Here is an 18,130-nt window from a genome sequence, read left to right on the forward strand (position 1 = left end):
CAATGACTTCTTCCACTAGCAACTAGAGGAATGCTGTCAAAAAGATGTATCTCAGATTTTAGTAGAGATCAGCAATTTTTTTCGAAAAATTTGTCCTCGAACTCTCTATCTAGATGAGCTGGAAATGCAGGAAAAAATATTATTTTAATACTATGCAAACTTGAGAAAATTTTTCCTCCAAATATCTTTGATGTAATGGTCCATTTACCCACTGAATCCAGGATTGCTGGACCAGCCCAATACCGGTGGATGTTTCCATTTGAGAGGTACATGCCTCTTATTTTTAATAATGCCTATTTGATTTACCTCCAATTTTCTTATTTTCTAACAACTCGGGCTGAAAAAATTTTTGGATAGAAAAATGGGTCAATACAAAGGCTATGTGAATAATAGGGCACGACCTGAAGGCTGTATAGCTGAGCGCTACTTGGATGATGAATGTCTTACATTCATTTCCAGGTATTTGCATGATGTTCCGACTAGGTTTAATCAAACGGAACGAAATATGGAGAAACACGAAGCTGCTGGAAAATTATCTATATTTTCTAGCTTGGCTCGGCCCTTTGGGGCAGCACTGATTGGTTATCTAAGTGAGGTTGAATTGCAAAGAATACACCTGTTCATCTTGAAAAATTGTGAAGAAGTAGATGATTACATGAGGTAATAATATACTTTAATGTTAAATCTATGCCGTGTTCTATAATATGTTCTTCATTGCTTGTAATTTAAAGTATTTTGATTAGAATATAGTGAACTGATAGGGTATAATTTGTTAGTAATTTTATTATTAATTTCCCCTTTCATCCCTGATAAATATTGTGTTAATTGCACATATCTACTTATATTTGGTTTGTGGCCTTTATTTTAGGGATAGAACAGAAAACTACCAAACATGAGGGATTGTCTGGAGAAAATTGAGTCTTCAAGCGAGTCACAGGCCAGGGCCACAGTGCTGAAAAGAACTGGACTCCCATCCCTTTATTCTTGTTGACCAAGAGGTTTACAACCGGAGACTTAGAGAACTTGAAGGCTTGGGCCTTTGACTTCAGTGGGGACCACGGAGGAAAGGAAAAGGGCTTTGGTCCTTTGGTTCTAAAAGGAAACAAAAAAAACAACGTACAAAGCCTAAGGGAACTAAGAAGAAATGGGGCAGCTTTTGGCCAATTGGTGGGGACCACTGGATCTCTTTCCTTTGGCTTTAAATAGATAGCTAACGTACAGAAGACGGACGGCCAGCTTTTAGTTCTTTTGCTTTAGTTCAGTTTTTAGTTTTCCTTTCTTTTCCTAGGACTGGCCTCTGACACACGCCAGGTGTTTGACAATATTCCTCAACGGGGAAAACATCCTTCATTCCTTACTTTTTAGTACAAAACAATGCCTTCGCAATTTATTAACTCGTGTGATGATTTAATTATGCGGCGTGGCTAAGTCTTCCATCTAGTCAAGGGTCAACTCGACGGCGCAGTCCCGAAAATCTGTGAGATCTAATTAGTTTTCACGCGTTCCTTAATTTATTCATATTTGCACATTGCCTGCTTGTATTTTCATGGGATTATTTTATTAATTGGATGTCAAGGGCCCGATGTTCAATGTGATTTATTAATCTCGTGCCAATTTAGTCAATTAAATCCGTAATTGTTTGATTGATTAATATTAGTGGCAACTGGTGTGTTTACACATTAGGGGAACGTGCAATCTAATTTAAATAACCCTCGTAGCGTGTTATTGGTTAGGGCTAGGTTTTTCTAATATTAATGCAATTGGGAAATTAATTCCTATGGTCGTACCTAGGAGTATTTGCTGATTAGGGGTAATCAACGGTCGTACCTTGGTTATCTATAATTTAAGGAAAAATTGGTCATCAGACTATAACTAGCCTATTAATAAATTAAGTGAACCTCTCCTGCATCAATGATCGGATAAATGGACTGTGCCTGAGTAGTTGCATCCTTGGCTAGAATTTATTTATTCCTGACTAAATTCCTGCTATATTTGTGCTAGTGATTTATTCATTTTTAATTAAATTGTCTAATTATTTTTAGTTTCATTCCGGTAGAATCCTCCCCCTTATCAATTGGACTTTAAAAAGAGACAAATATCTCCAGTCCCTGAGGAGACGACCCTACTTGCCACTGTCTACTATTCAGTAATTTTTTGTCAATTAATTAATACTGGTATATCGGATTAAGCAAACTCTTCGGGAACAGGGTGAATCAAGTAACCCATTGCACACCTAGAGTCCCTGCTCCAGTACCTAGGATTAATTATTGACTGCTTTTAGTGGTAGCTAGGTTCTATATTTATTACTATTATTGCACAGGCTGACGACCTGTCAATTTTTGGCGCCGCTGCCGGGGACTGGCGTTATTATTTGTTTCTTTTTAAATTCAATTTTATCCTGATTTTCTGATTTTCTTCTAGTGTATGCCTCGATCTTGTCGCATAGGTGATTTGGTTTTTGATCCTGAGGTAGAGAAGACCGCGCGTAGAACGAGAAAGGAAACCAGACAGCTCAGAGAAGGGCACTCTAGTGCTACATCTCAAAGACCCGAGTCAGAAGTTGAACCAACTAATTCGTTTGGTAACACTTCGAGTGACTCTGACCAGGAGGAGTTCACCATGGCTAATGCACAAACATTAAGGGAGTTGGCTGCTCCTGATTTAACTCAGCAGCCTTTGTGCATTACTTTCCCCGCTTTAAATGACAACATTCCATTTGAACTAAAATCTGGTCTGATTCAGCTTTTACCCTCTTTTCATGGTTTACCAGGTGAAGAGCCGTATAAGCATCTGCAGGAGTTTGATGTCGTGTGCAATAGTATGAAGCCCCCGGGAATCACAGAAGAGCAGATAAAAATGAGGGCATTCCCCTTCTCCTTGAAAGATTCTGCGAAGGACTGGCTGTACTACCTGTCACCAGGTAGCATCACCACGTGGGACCAATTGAAGAAAAAATTTCTGGATAAATATTTTCCTGCGTCCAGGGCTGCGAGTCTAAGGAAAGAAATTTGTGGGATCAAGCAGCACCCCGGGGAGTCACTTTACGAGTATTGGGAACGGTACAAGAGCTTGTTGCGCAGGTGCCCCCATCACCAAATAAGTGAGCAGTTGATCATACAATATTTCTATGAGGGGCTCATTTTTAGAGACAGGAGCATCATTGATGCTGCAAGTGGAGGGGCACTGGTGAACAAAACCCCTCAGGAAGCACGGGAGTTAATAGAGGGGATGGCAGAGAATTCACAGCAATTCAGTACAAGAGAGGATGTCCCAATACGTAGGGTGAATGAGATAGAGACACCCTCTGTGCAGCAGCAGCTAAATGAGTTGACTGCATTCGTTAGGCAACAGGCTGTGAGAAATGCATCACAAGTCAGGGTATGCGGGATTTGCACTGGTATAGGTCACTCTGCAGACATATGCCCAATGATTCAGGAAGAAACTGCAGAACAGGTGAACATGGCTGACCACGCGCCCGCGCCAAGGAAGCAGTACGACCCTTACTCGAGCACCTACAACCCCGGGTGGAGAGATCATCCCAACCTCAGTTATGGAGGGAATAGGCAACCCAACTTTGCACAGAACAGGCAGTCTAACTTTGTGCCAAATAAGCCACCAGGGTACCAGCAGCAATACCAACCCCGACCACCTCCGCCCCCTCAATCTGGTTCATCTATGGAGGAGATGATGAAACAAATGATGACAACCATGGCGCAAAATCAGCAAAGGACGGAGGTAACTATTATGCAAAATCAGCAAAGGACGGAGGCAACCGTTATGCAATATCAGCAAAGGACAGACTCCGAAATACAGGATATAAGGAATCAGATAAGTCAAATGGCCACAACAATCAACCGCTTGGATGCCCAAAATCAAGGTAAACTGCCATCTCAACCGGAGTTGAATCCGAAGAACGTGAGCGCAATGACCCTAAGGAGTGGGAAAGAAATTCAGGGGCCTGAATCTGTGATTCCCAAGGACAAGGATGAAGAGAAAATCGAAAATGAGCTTGGAAGGGAGGGCAGAAATGGTGCAGATCCAAAGGTACTCCCTGACCCAATAATTACAGTTAAAACTAACCCACCTCCTTTCCCCAGCAGGTTGGAAAAATCAAAGAAGCAGGATAAGGAAAAGGAGATTTTGGAGGTTTTTCGCAAGGTTGAGATAAACATCCCCCTCTTAGACGCCATCAAACAAGTACCAAAATACGCCAAATTCCTAAGGGACTTGTGTGTCAACCGAAGGCGGTTGAGGGGAGATGAACGGGTCATAGTTGGGGAAAATGTGTCTGCGGTCCTGCAGAGAAAGCTCCCACCCAAGTGCGGGGACCCAGGTATGTTTACTATTCCCTGTAAGATAGGTAATACTGTGATCAGAAGGGCCATGTTGGATCTGGGAGCATCAATAAATGTCATGCCTAAGTCTATCTATGCTTCTCTAAAATTAGGTCCATTAAAAGAAACTGGAATAATCATTCAATTAGCTGACCGAACTAATGCATATCCTGATGGGTTGGTTGAAGATGTGTTGGTAAAAGTTAATGATTTGGTGTTTCCAGCTGATTTTTATGTACTTGATATGGATGATGATCACTCCCCTGATCCCTCACCTCTGTTATTGGGTAGACCTTTTATGAGCACAGCACAGACGAAAATTGATGTTAATAAGGGTATTCTGTCCATGGAGTTTGATGGGGAAATTGTGCATTTCAATATCTTTGATACTATGAAATATCCCTCAAACTCCAACTTTAGCTCAGTTTTCTCTGTGAGTGCTATTGACCCTGTAGTGCAGGAAGTGTTTGAAACTGTTGGCAGGGATGAGTTAGAGGTGGCTTTAACAAAGCACCTCGAGTTGGAGACAACTCCTGAGGTGGAGTGGAGCGAGGATCTAAAATGCACAATAGGTGCATTACACTCATTGCCGACCACCACAAAAAGGTATGAAGCATCACCTATTTTTATTCCTGAACCTCACCAGAGGGTATTGCCATCTGTGGTGCAGGCACCGGAATTGGAGTTGAAACCCCTACTAGAGCATCTGAAATATGCATATCTGGGTGATAATGAGACACTCCCGGTGATTATCTCATCGGCACTGTCAAAAATCCAGGAAGAGAAATTGATCCGGGTTCTTCGGGAGCATAAAGAGGCGATAGGCTGGACAATCGCAGACATTAAGGGGATCAGCCCTGCCATCTGTATGCACCGGATTAGGCTAGAGGACGATGCCAAACCTGTTAGGCAGGCTCAAAGAAGGCTCAATCCCCTCATGATGGAAGTTGTGAAGAAAGAAATTTTAAAATTGTTGGATGTGGGGATTATTTTTGCAATCTCTGATAGCCCTTGGGTGAGCCCGGTCCAGGTAGTCCCAAAGAAGGCAGGAGTGACGGTGGAGGCCAACCAAACGGGTGAGCTCGTGCCAGTGCGCAAACCCACGGGATGGAGGCAGTGTATAGACTACCGTAGGCTGAACGCCGTCACTAAAAAGGATCATTTCCCTCTCCCTTTCATTGACCAAATGGTTGAACGTTTAGCTTGTAGGGCTTATTATTGCTTTTTGGATGGATTTTCAGGATACTTTCAGATAGCAATTGCCCCGGAGGATCAAGAGAAGACAACCTTCACGTGCCCGTTTGGGACCTTTGCCTACAGACGAATGCCATTTGGGTTGTGCAATGCACCTGCGACTTTCCAAAGATGTATGGTAAGCATCTTTTCTGAGTATGTTGAGAAAATAATAGAAGTTTTCATGGATGATTTCAGTGTGTATGGTGATAGTTTTGATACGTGTTTAGATAACCTGAAATTAATCCTGATAAGGTGTATAGAGACTAATCTTGTGCTTAATTGGGAAAAATGTCATTTTATGGTTGAGCACGGGATAGTCCTGGGTCATATTGTATCGTCTAAGGGCATAGAAGTAGACAAGGCTAAAATAGACATTATTTCTGCATTACCTTACCCCGCAAGTGTGCGGGAGGTGCGCTCTTTTCTTGGACATGCAGGTTTTTATCGAAGGTTCATCCAGGATTTTTCAAAAATTGGAGCCCCGTTGTTCCAACTCCTACAAAAAGATGTAGCCTTCGAGTTTGATGATAAGTGTGAGAGAGCCTTTAACAAGCTGAAGGAATTGTTGACTTCACCCCCAATCATCCAATCCCCCGATTGGAATTTGCCATTTGAGATTATGTGCGATACCAGTGATCATGCTGTTGGGGCTGTACTGGGGCAAAGAGTAGGAAAGGCGGCTCATGTCATCTATTACGCATCCCGGGCCTTGAATGGAGCCCAGTTGAATTATTCCACCACTGAGAAGGAGCTTCTTGCAGTTATTTTTGCTTTGGAAAAATTTAGGTCATATTTGTTAGGTGCTAAAGTGATTGTATTTTCTGATCATGCAGCATTAAGGTACCTGATGACCAAGAAAGATGCAAAGCCGAGGCTCATCAGGTGGATATTGCTACTACAGGAATTTGACCTGGAAATAAGGGATAAAAGAGGCTCAGAGAATTTGGTAGCTGACCATCTGAGTCGTATACCCGTTGGAGAGGATAATGAACCATTGAGGGATGCATTCCCTGAAGAGCACTTATTTTCTTTAAATTCTCAGTTGCCTTGGTATGCTGATTTAGTCAATTATTTGGTAACTGGTAATTTTCCTGCAGGTTGGCAAAAATCGAAGAGGGACAAATTGAAGAGCGACGCCAAGTATTTTATCTGGGATGACCCATACTTATGGAAGAAATGTGCAGATCAGGTGATGAGGAGATGTGTAAGTGAAATGGAATTTCAATCGATTTTAGCTTTTTGTCATACTTTTGCCTGTGGAGGTCATTTTGGACCCAAGAGAACTGCTCATAAGGTTTTAGAAAGTGGATTTTATTGGCCTTCATTGTTTAAGGATGCCTATGTGGTTTGTAAGTCATGTGATCGCTGTCAAAGGGTAGGTAATATAGCCCGTAAAGATCATATGCCCCAAGTCCCGATGATTTTTGTAGAAATTTTTGATGTCTGGGGTATAGATTTCATGGGGCCTTTTCCTACTTCATTTGGTTTTCTGTATATTTTGCTGGCAGTTGATTATGTGTCTAAATGGGTGGAGGCTAAGGCCACTCGAACTAATTACTCGAAAGTGGTTGCAGATTTTATCAGGTCTAATATTTTTGTGCGATTTGGAATGCCAAGAGCTATTGTCAGTGACAGGGGAACGCACTTTTGCAACAAAACCATAGCTGCGTTATTTCGCAAGTATGGTGTACTCCACAGAGTCTCGACGTCGTATCACCCCCAGACCAATGGTCAAGCGGAGGTGTCGAATCGGGAGATAAAGTCCATCTTGGAGAAAATGGTGCGCCCCGATAGAAAAGATTGGAGTCAACGGTTGGAAGATGCACTCTGGGCCTATCGGACGGCATACAAGACACCTATAGGGATGTCTCCCTATAGGTTGGTATTTGGTAAGCCGTGTCATCTTCCAGTAGAGTTCGAGCATAAAGCATTTTGGGCGGTTAAGCAATGCAATATGGATATTGAGGAGGGCGGAATCCAAAGGAAGTTACAATTACAGGAGTTGGAGGAGATCCGCAATGAAGCTTATGAGAATGCGGTAATTTATAAGGAGAAAAATAAAATTTTTCATGACCAACAGATCTCAAGGAAGACATTCGAGTGTGGGCAAAAAGTTCTGCTGTACCACTCCAAATTGCAGTTATTTCCAGGTAAATTACGTTCTCGTTGGATTGGCCCTTTTGTTGTGACTAATGTCTTCCATTATGGTGCAGTCGAGATCCAAAGTTTGAAAGCTGAGAAGAAATTTGTAGTGAATGGTCATCGTCTCAAACCGTATTATGAAGGGGTTCCAACTGAACGGGTGGAGGTGATGCACTTGGAGGATCCTACTTGCTTAGTTTAAGCAAATTTTTGGACAATGTCTAGCCAAAGACATTAAAGAAAGGCGCTCATTGGGAGGCAACCCAATTGTTTCTTTTAATTGTTTGTTGGTTTCGTGTCATTGTTTAAATCTGTTTTCCTTGAATTGACTGATTTTGGGTGTTATTTTCATTTTTGCTGATTTGTAGGCAACCTTCAGTCATGACGTGCCCGCGTGGTGATGTGCAGGACGCTCACGATCAGGAAATTCTGAAACTTCTGGGAGCTCTCCTGCCCTCATGACGTGCCCGCGTGGTGATGTGCGGGATGCTCACGATCAGAAATTCTGAAACTTCTGGGAGCTCTCCTGCCCTCATGACGTGCCCGCGTGGTGATGTGCAGGACGCTCATGATCAGGAATTTCTAAAACTTCTGGGAGCTCTCCTGCCCTCATGACGTGCCCGCGTGGTGATGTGCGCTCACGATCAGAAATTTCTGAAACTTCTGGGAGCTCTCTTGACCTCTTGACGTGCCCGCGTCACGTTCGCGGGAAAGGTAAGGATTTGAAAAAATATTTCATTATTATTATTGTTATTATTATTATTATTATTATGCCTTTCAGTAAAAGAAGAAGAAAGATTATTTAAAAAAAAAAATTTTAATAATTATAAATTAAAAAAAAATATTAATAAGAAGTTGGAAATTTTTCCTCTTAACCGTAGCAATTTCTTTTCTAAAAAAGAGAAAAAAAAAAAAACCAATTTTTCCCTCTTTTCTTTCTTTCTTCTTCTTTCTTTCTTTCTCTTTTCTTTCTTTCTCCCCTGCTGCTCCCCTGCTCTCTGCGCACGCCACAGCCGAAGCCATTTACCGCCACTGCCGCCGCACGCTCGACCAGCCCAAGTCGCTCTGTCCGCCGCCCGTGCCCACCGCCATCTCAAACTCCACCGCGCGCCACCAGTCTGCGCCGCCGACCAACCAGCTCTCTCTCTCCGCTGCTGTCCGCCGCCAGATCTGCTTCGCCACCAGCAGCCCACAGCTCCAGCTCATCCTCCGATTCCTCCACTTCCACCACAGTCGCGCGAGTCGCTGGGCGCTGCCGCTGCCCTGCGCACGTCGCCCACAACCACTCCGCGCGCCACCCAGCCCTCTCCGCTGCGCGCCGCCGCCGCTGCTCAGCACACACGGACGCCGCAGCCTTTTTCTCCTGTTGCCGCCCGAGCTGCCAACTCCGCTGCCCCATCTCGCGCGTGGCGAGCCATCCACCAGCGCAGCTCCCTCGCGCGCCTCGCCCCTGCTCACGGCCGCAAGACCACGCCTCCACCAGCGAATTGCCGCCCACTACCAGCCCTCCCTTCACCGCCCAATCTGCTCTGACGCCATCTTGCAGCACCAGCGGAGGTATTTGAATCTTGCTCCCCAATTTCTCCAAATCAATTGGTACTATCTGGGCTCGTCCAGAGTTAGCCGTGTGAAGGTCCTTTCTTCAATTGTGTGAGTTTCCACCAGTGGTACTGGTTGGATTATTTTTGCTTGGACTGGTTAATTCTTTTGGGTTGGGTGAAATTGTGCATTTAATTGGCCATCTGGAGCCACTTGTTGGGAATCTGGGGGAGCTATAATACTGCATTGGCGTAACTGTCTGAGTGGCTGTGTTTAATGTGTTGTTACTGTCCCCTTGCTGCACTACAATTGCTGAATATGAGTTAGCACTTTCCTTGGCCAACTGGAGCCGTTTAGTGAGATTTTAAGTGTGTTGCAATGCTATGATTATTTGTTCGATTTGGAGATGACATTTTGAACATCACGTTGCTTGGGAATATTGCTTGAATTGCTGGATAACTCGCTGGGGTTTCTCTTGAGATTTTGGTTGAGTTATTTCTGAATTGCTTGTTGATTACTTGCTGGAACTCTTTTGTTTGCTATTGGCTAGGTTACTACTGGGAGATTTTTGCTTTGTCAATTGCTGGTTTCTATACCTGTTGGATTTTCTGTTGCCTTGAACTTACTGTTGGGGGACATGGTGAGACCAAAATCATCCTCTAGATCTAGGGCCTCTCGTTCTCAGCCCCCTCCACAGGCCTCTATTCCAGTCAACTCACCTATCAACCTCCTCTCTTCTTCTAATGTGCGAACCCGTTTGGGTAGGGGTCGGGGTGCTCAGGTAGATACCCCTACTCACTTTGGGGGACACTTAACCTTCACTAGACCCGCCGATCAGGAGCGATATGCTAAGGTCTGCGAGCGGCGTATTACACCATGCAAAACTTGGGAAAAATTAACCGTCATGGGTCTAGGCATACGAGAGGAGGTCGAGCAAATGTTTACAGCCATCGGGTGGCGCTCATACCTCGATATCTTATGCCCCGCCTTTGTCGAGCTGACTCGGGAGTTTTACTCCACCTTTGAGTTCGAGTTACCTACGAGATACACTGTTGACACACCACAGGTCATTCGTTTCCGGCTCATGGGTCGAGAGTTCAATTTCTCCATTACCCAATTCAATCGGGCATTTGGGTTAATCACTAGAGAGTATGCTGGGTCTAGGGAGTATGCAGAGAGTGCTTGTGACTACGTAGAGCCGTTCCTCTCCCACTACCATGATGTGTGGGAAGACATGTCCGTCGATCGGCAGCGCTACGATCCTTCCCGGTCCAGGAGCTCCTTTCTTAAGGACCCTAGTGCCCGCTATGTTCAGCGTTTCTTAGCCTACAGTTACTCGGGGCGCAAGGACAGCTCTGGTATACTCTCTCGCCCTGAGTTCTTCTTCCTCTGGAGTATGAAGAACAATATCAAAGTGAACTTGGGGTGTTGGTTGGCCGCACAGTTCAAGACCGTCTTGGCCAAAAAGAACAAGCCCCTTATCCTTGGGTCCTATATCACTCACTTGGCGATCCAGTTGGGGGTTCTTGACCTGGAGGACCACGACCTACATTTGGCGTGCGAGATGGAGCTCTTGGACGTAGACTGCTTGGAGAGGATGGGAGTCATCGAGCGCCTGCCTGATGGTTCCTACCAGTTCATTCCTCCTGGACCACCTAGAGCTCCGGGTGCGCATCATTCGTCCCGGGCAGGGCCCTCCTCCTTTCCTGGATCAGCCGAGGACACAGCTGGGCCATCTTCTTCTGCGCCACCTCCGCCGCATGGGACTACTGAATGGCAGCAACTCCGGGAGCAGGTTCAGACTATGCAGGCTCGGATGGTCAACGTTGACGCCAATGTCGCCGGCATAGCACAGAATTTGGCGCAGTTTCTGATGCATACAGGCTTTGCACCTCCGTTTCCACCTCGCCCTCCGCTATGACCCGATTTCAGGGAAGTTTGGTCCATTTCCCTCTCACTTTTGTTTTCTATTTGTCACATTGAGGACAATGTGTCCTATAGGTGTGGGGGGGGATCTTAAGTTGTGCTAGTGTTTTCCGTTTTTAGTAGTTTTCAGTTTTCAGCTTTTCATTTTAGTAGTTTTTAGTGTTTTTAGTTCTTAGTAGTTTTAGTTTGTAGTTTTTAGTTTCTAGTTTTGGGTTTTAGTTTTTAGTCGTTTTTCGTTTTATTTTCTATTTGTTCATTCTCTTTCAATCTTGTTGGTAAATGTTAAAAAAACAAAAAAAAAAAAACAACAAGAAAAAAAAAGAAAGAAGTGAGTTTTTAGTTTTTAGTAGTTTTTCTTAGTTTTATTTCTAGTTGCCTATTTTCCGTTCTTTCTTCTTGGTGCTTACCTTCCATGTGAATGCCAAAATTGAGATGTGGACTTATTAACTCCAAGTCTATTTTTGCCGAGTTCTTGAATACAAAGGTATCGGGTTAATGTGGTTGGATTCGAGATGTCTCCTTGGTGAATATCGGACTGTTTGATTCTTTTGATTTCTGTGTTAACTTTTCTAGGCATTGGGAATGACTGTTGGCATTTTAATGTGAACTGGTCCAATATTGACTCCAGTTCTCCATGTTTGGCAATAATGAGGCGAGCTGCCCCTATGTTTAGTTGTTAGTGCTGTTATTTTGCGTTTCTGCTTTGTTTAGCTGTGAATAAGCTTGACTGTACTCCTCTATTGGCTACTACCGAGTAACCGGGAATCTGCACCTAAAAGTGTCGATTCTCGCGTCAAAAGGTGGTACTTTATATGAGTACGTGGTTGTATAGCGGTAGGAGCTGAGTAACCGGGCTCCTTCGTCTAAAAATGTTGGAGTTCGCGTCAAAAGGCTCTGGCGGCTAGAGACTAAGTCTTCGTGTGTCAAATATTATTATGTGCTTAAAAAAAAAAAAAGAAAAAAAAAAGAGAGAATACATAATAGGGAAGCTTGCTGGTTTGTGGACTCAATATGGGGACTTGTGTGAATATTTGGACCATAAGCTGATAAATGCTGTGTCATTCCTTTTCCTTAGACTAGTTAATTTGGAAATTGAAGGAGTTTGCGATAGAGGCTAACTGGGGGGATGTTTCTCGGATTTTAACTACTAGTGCCAGATATATGATTTTCTCTTGAATCTCTCGGCAATGTGGTAGATTAGAGTGATGACCACTGTCAACTTTTTGGGGTCTGCCCACTTTTCTTATGCTTGAGGGCAAGCATGGTTTAGGTGTGGGGGGAATTGATAGGGTATAATTTGTTAGTAATTTTATTATTAATTTCCCCTTTCATCCCTGATAAATATTGTATTAATTGCAGATATCTATTTATATTTGGTTTGTGGCCTTTATTTCAGGGATAGAACAGAAAACTACCAAACATGAGGGATTTTCTGGAGAAAATTGAGTCTTCAAGCGAGTCACAGACCAGGGCCACAGTGCTGAAAAGAACTGGACTCCCATCCCTTTATTCTTGTTGACCAAGAGGATTACAACCGGAGACTTTGGCAGAGAGAACTTGAAGGCTTGGGCCTTTGACTTCGGTGGGGACCACGGAGGAAAGAAAAAGGGCTTTGGTCCTTTGGTTCTTAAAGAAAGAGCAACGTACAAAGCCGAAGGAAACTAAGAAGAAATGGGGCAGCTTGTGGCCAATTGGTGGGGACCACTGGATATCTTTCCTTTGGCCTTAAATAGGGAGCTAACGTACAGGAGACGGACGGCCAGCTTTTAGTTTTCTTGCTTTAGTTCAGTTTTTAGTTTTTCTTTCTTTTCCTGGGACTGGCCTCTGACACACGCCAGGTGTTTGACAATATTCCCCAACGGGGAAAACATCCTTTATTCCTTACTTTTTAGTACAAAACAATGCCTTCGCAATTTATTAACTCATGTGGTGATTTAATTATGCGGCGTGGCTAAGTCTTTCATCTAGTCAAGGGTCAACTCGACGGCGCAGTCCCGAAAATCTGTGAGATCTAATTAGTTTTCACGTGTTCCTTTATCTATTAATATTTGCATATTATCTGATTTAATTTTCATTGGATTATTTTATTAATTGGATGTCAAGGGCCCGATGTTCAATTTGATTTATTAATCTCGTGCCAATTTAGTCAATTAAATCCGTAATTGTTTGATTGATTAATATTAGTGGCAACTGGTGTGTTTACACATTAGGGGAATGTGCAATCTAATTTAAATAACCCTCGTAGCGTGTTATTGATTAGGGTTAGGTTTTTCTGGTTATTAATGCAATTAGAAAATTAATTCCTACGGTCGTACCTAGGAGTACTTTTCTGGTTAGGGGTGATTAATGGTCGTACCTTGGTCACCTATAAATTAAGGAAAAATTGGTCATTAGAGTTTCTCGATGGCTATAACTAGTCTATTAATAAATTAAGTAAACCTCTCTTGCATCAATGATCGGATGAATGGACTGTGCCTGAGTAGTTGTATCCTTGGCTAGAATTTATTTATTCCTGATTAAATTCCTGCTATATTTGCGCTAGTTATTTATTCATTTTTAGTTAAATTGTTTAATTGCTTTTAGTTGCATTCCGGTGAAATTCCCCTTTATCAATTGGACTTTGAAAGAGACAGATATCTCCAGTCCCTGAGGAGACGACCCTACTTGCTACTGTCTACTATTTAATAATTTTTGTCAATTAATTAATTCTGGTATATCGGGTTAAGCAAACTCTTCGGGAACAGGGTGAATCAAGTAACCCATTGCACACCTTGAGTCCCTGCTCCAGTACCTAGGATTAATTATTGACGGCTTTTAGTGGTAGCTAGGTTCCATTTTTATTATTATTATTGCGCAGGCTGACGACCTGCCAAATATGCATTTCAGTTTACAAAGATTTGGCAACCTCTTCACTATGTTCTTTGTATCTTCACCACAAGAAAGAGAGAGACGTGAAAAGCTAACCAAATTTCCCAACTCACAGCAGCCGCCAAACTCTTTATCACCCAACTTGAAAACAACATGCATGTTCACATGGAGATGCCTCAACCTTGCCATGCTCCACATATTGTCTGGTAAGACAACTTGACCACGTAACCCCTTCACCACAAAAGTTTCCAATTTTCGGAGATTGGCTATGGATTGTGGAATAGAATGCATATACCCACTAACCGCCAAATATCTCAAATGAACCAATAGTCCTATTTCAACAGGAAAGGTAATACCAATGTTGATCAATTCAAAATCCAACGTGCGCAGAAGTTTGAAGTTATGACAAATGAGTGAGATGTCATAAGGACATCTAGGCTCTGAATCAGTTGAGGGAAAGAATATTATAGAACGGGTGCCCAGCCCAAAAGGTACTGATTCAAAAAAATGAACTCGCTTCAAAAATATGCACAACCGATAGGATTCATATGTTACGCGATCAGAATAATGGCCAAAATCGAATTCAAAACCAAAATCTGAGCTGGGAAAAGAAGCATATGGCTCATCAGACCTGGTTATTAACTTGAAAAAGTTCTCTTCTTTGGCTTTTAACTGACAAAAATCACGTAACAGATCATGCAAGCGACATGATTTGACCGTTCCGTTGGATCTTCTTTTGGAGACTTCCACCAGGCTTCTGCTAATCAACTCCATCAAGTAACCCTCCGCAATACCTTCTAAGCTCTTCAACTCAGAGTCATGAATGAAACCTTCAGCAAGCCAAAACCGTATCAACTTGCTAACAGGAATATCCTTGTCTTCAAGGAAAACTCCCAAATAAAGAAAGCACGGTTTTAGATATCCCGGTAAGTGTTTGTAACTCAATTCAAAGATTTCCATGCACCGAGCTTTTGGATCTTCCATAACTTCAGCAATCAAGCTTTTTGCAATTTTGCCCCACGATTCTGAGCTCTTTTCTATCCTTTGGAGGAGACCAGATATTGCAACAACAGCAAGAGGCAATCCTTTACACTTTTTGGCAATTTCCTTACCAACTAGCGACAATTCTTCAGGACAGCCTTCACCATGGAATACTTTCCCTACTAACAAGTTCCAACTTTCATCTTCAGAAAGTAAGCGTAGAGAATGAGGATCACTATCTGGTTCAATTTGTAAGGCCACATCACGAAGGCGGCTCGTAATCAAAATTCTGGTTCCATTAGCGTCCTCTGGGAGTGAATTTCTTAACTCATTCCAAACTCCAGCATCCCACACGTCATCCATAACAATGAGAAACCTGTTTCTTAGTAAGCACTGATGCAATTTTAATTGGAGATCTTCGTTAGTCATTAGACGAATTTCATCCGTAAGCCCGAGAATGCCACGTAAAATCTCCAGCAACAGTTCTCTTTTCTCATATATGTGTGAAACAGTACACCATGCATGACAATGAAAGTGATCCATAACATATGGATGGTTAAACACTTTCCAAGCCAGAGTTGTCTTGCCAATACCAGGCATTCCAATAATGGAAACAATGCCACGCCGTGGGGATCCTTTGATGAGCAGATCAATCGCATATTGTTCTTCATCTCTCAGATCGACCACCATTTCATTGCTTGCTGCCCGTGATATCATGTTGGGTGGAACCTGGATGATGTGTTTGCTACTTAGGACTCTGGCATCTGAGGTTGTCAACTGAATATTAGAGGCTTGCTTATTAACAATCCTTAACTCCTCTAGCAGATCATAAACCAAAAAGAAGTGCTGCCATTGAGCATCAACCTCAATTGAGTCAATAACATATTCAATTTTATATGCCATATTGGCAACATAAACAACAAGATCTTTCATTTCTGGATTGTCCTCAATACCCGACTCCGAAACTTTCATGAGAAAGGAACCCAATGACTCGAAATGTAGATGAATCTCTTTTATGTAATTCCTGACTTGTTCAATTGATGCAGGATCATATTTCAGCAGCTCCTTTAGGTTTCTGACGAGGAAATCAATGAACCCTGGCATGCAAGTCTTGGGAATATCAGAAAATGGAAATTGGGGACTTAGCTCTCTAAGCTCAGTCCTGATATGATTCTGCTTGTCTAGCAGCTGTGAAGATGACGTGATCATATTGATGATGGGTCCTGTCATCCCTGCATCAAAAGTTTCAGTTTGTGGGAAGATCACGTCCATGTCCTGTGTCTCCTTCTTTAGCTGGTTGCAGAGAAGTGTGAAAAGATTAAACCGCGCGAGTAGTGCAATTTGATCTGTTCGATAAGCCATGGAATTTGCTGCCCTACTATTCTCAAGTGATAACTTCTTAAATAATGCTTCTGCTTTGAAAGCAACAATGTTAAGAAGCAATAGGAGAATTGAGTTCCTCACCGTGGGTTCTGTTATCTTCTTGGCCTCAAATAACTGATGGAGAGATGCTACCTTGTGGTCCATTTGTTGAATGAGAGCCGCAGTCTTATTCCCATATTCTGCCTCATATTCTGCCTTTCCATGCGGATGTTTTTCCAAACATTTTATCAATTCTTTTGTCATCCAATAAACATCATCTTTAGCACGATTGAGTAGATCTTTAATTTGGAAAGTGCTCCCTTGAATGTTACGGTGAAGCATCCCCTTGTGGAAAAGCTCCGTCTGGAGAAGACCAACATTTATTCGCAGCTCGGAAAGTCTAGGCTCAACATTTTGCCGCCTCAGTTTGAGAGATCCCGTCTCCATGAGCACCGTATGAAATTCTGCAAAGAAAATTGGCATCGTCTGATCGTCCTCCTTCTCCTCCAGTTTGGTGAAGACTAAAAGCTTTAACAGCTCATGGATCACTAGATAATAGTTGCCTCCAAGATCTCCGACCCTCACTCTAGGGGCAACGTAATTGCAATAACGAAAGCAAAAATCGGGCTTAACTCCTCCAATTTTATGGAGAGATACAAGGAAATGGAGATGGAACTCCATGAATCTGGGATTAGTAGGATCGATCTCATGTTGCAAATCCACTAGAGGTTTCATTAGCTTAATCCTTTCTTCCTCTTTGATTCGGTCGTTCGTTTTTCTGCAGTAAATCTGGTACTTAAAAGCGTGGATTGCAATGCGTACCACCACAGATGCAACACGAGTCACGAAATCATTGATAATATTTACATCATCACCACTTGCTCCTGCTGCTGCTGCTGCTGGGAAGTCGAGATCCCTGAATACATCTTCCATGTAATTCCGGATCAAGCGTAGCTCTGCCACCAGGGCATCGACTGGCTCGGCCTACCGCATACTCGCCACAATCCCGGCTAGAGTGGCTAAAAATTTTAACCAAAAAGAAACATCAGATGGTGATTGCAGTTGGCACGACGACCTCCCGGATAAAACCAAAAGGTGTTCAACTGCTTCTCCGATCTCTTCGATCACATTGCAGGCTTTCTTGTAATAATCTTGGAGAATTTCGTCGTCCACCAGGGAGTGGGACAGCTTCATCTTGTTGTTGTCGTTGTTGTCTGTAAGTATCAGTTCCCGGTCAATCTCCTGGGCTGCAGCTTCGATCTTGAATCCCATATTAAGCAGCACCCGCTCTGCATGTTCATCTCTCATCAGCTTGTGAGTTGCTTCCCAAATTAACCTCAAAAGCTTCCAATCCGAGATGCTTTCACGTACGAATGCACCACCAATCGGTAACTTATGCAAGAAAAAATCTATGACATCCCAGCCGGGAATACCCATCTCCAGCTCCAGAATTTTGATCTCTTACTTGAGCAAGCATACCAAGATCTGTCTATCAGACTGGTCTGTCTGTGTAAACGAGAAATTCTTCTAATGGAGTAGCATCTATGCAAGAGACACCCCGAGAGGCACTTTCCATTTCAAACAATTTCACGGCCAAGATTAGATTGCAGTAATGGCCGCGACATGGTTTTTAGTTGGGGCCCACAAAGCGGTGCCGTTCCGTGTCGGACAAAGAAAAGTGAAAATTAAGGACTAATAACATGCCCGCATTTGGAGGACACATCGTTGTGAGAGGAAAAATT

The 18,130-nt window shown here is 43.0% G+C and overlaps 1 protein-coding gene across 1 annotated transcript; it reads right to left on the reverse strand.

Annotated features, from left to right (window-relative positions):
• Positions 1–13,991: 13,991 nt before the first annotated feature.
• Positions 13,992–17,321, reverse strand: LOC113773535 (late blight resistance protein R1-A-like). The gene has a single exon (XM_027318174.1). The coding sequence runs from the start codon at positions 17,319–17,321 to the stop codon at positions 13,992–13,994; it is 3,330 nt and encodes a 1,109-aa protein (XP_027173975.1).
• Positions 17,322–18,130: the final 809 nt, after the last annotated feature.

The sequence above is a fragment of the Coffea eugenioides genome, chromosome 6 (assembly GCF_003713205.1).
Source record: "Coffea eugenioides isolate CCC68of chromosome 6, Ceug_1.0, whole genome shotgun sequence".
Classification (NCBI taxonomy): Eukaryota; Viridiplantae; Streptophyta; class Magnoliopsida; order Gentianales; family Rubiaceae; genus Coffea; species Coffea eugenioides.

Bases quoted from the DNA above. Each gene is read 5' to 3' on its own strand.
- LOC113773535 (XM_027318174.1), bottom strand. From the start codon at position 17,321: ATGGAAGATGTATTCAGGGATCTCGACTTCCCAGCAGCAGCAGCAGCA.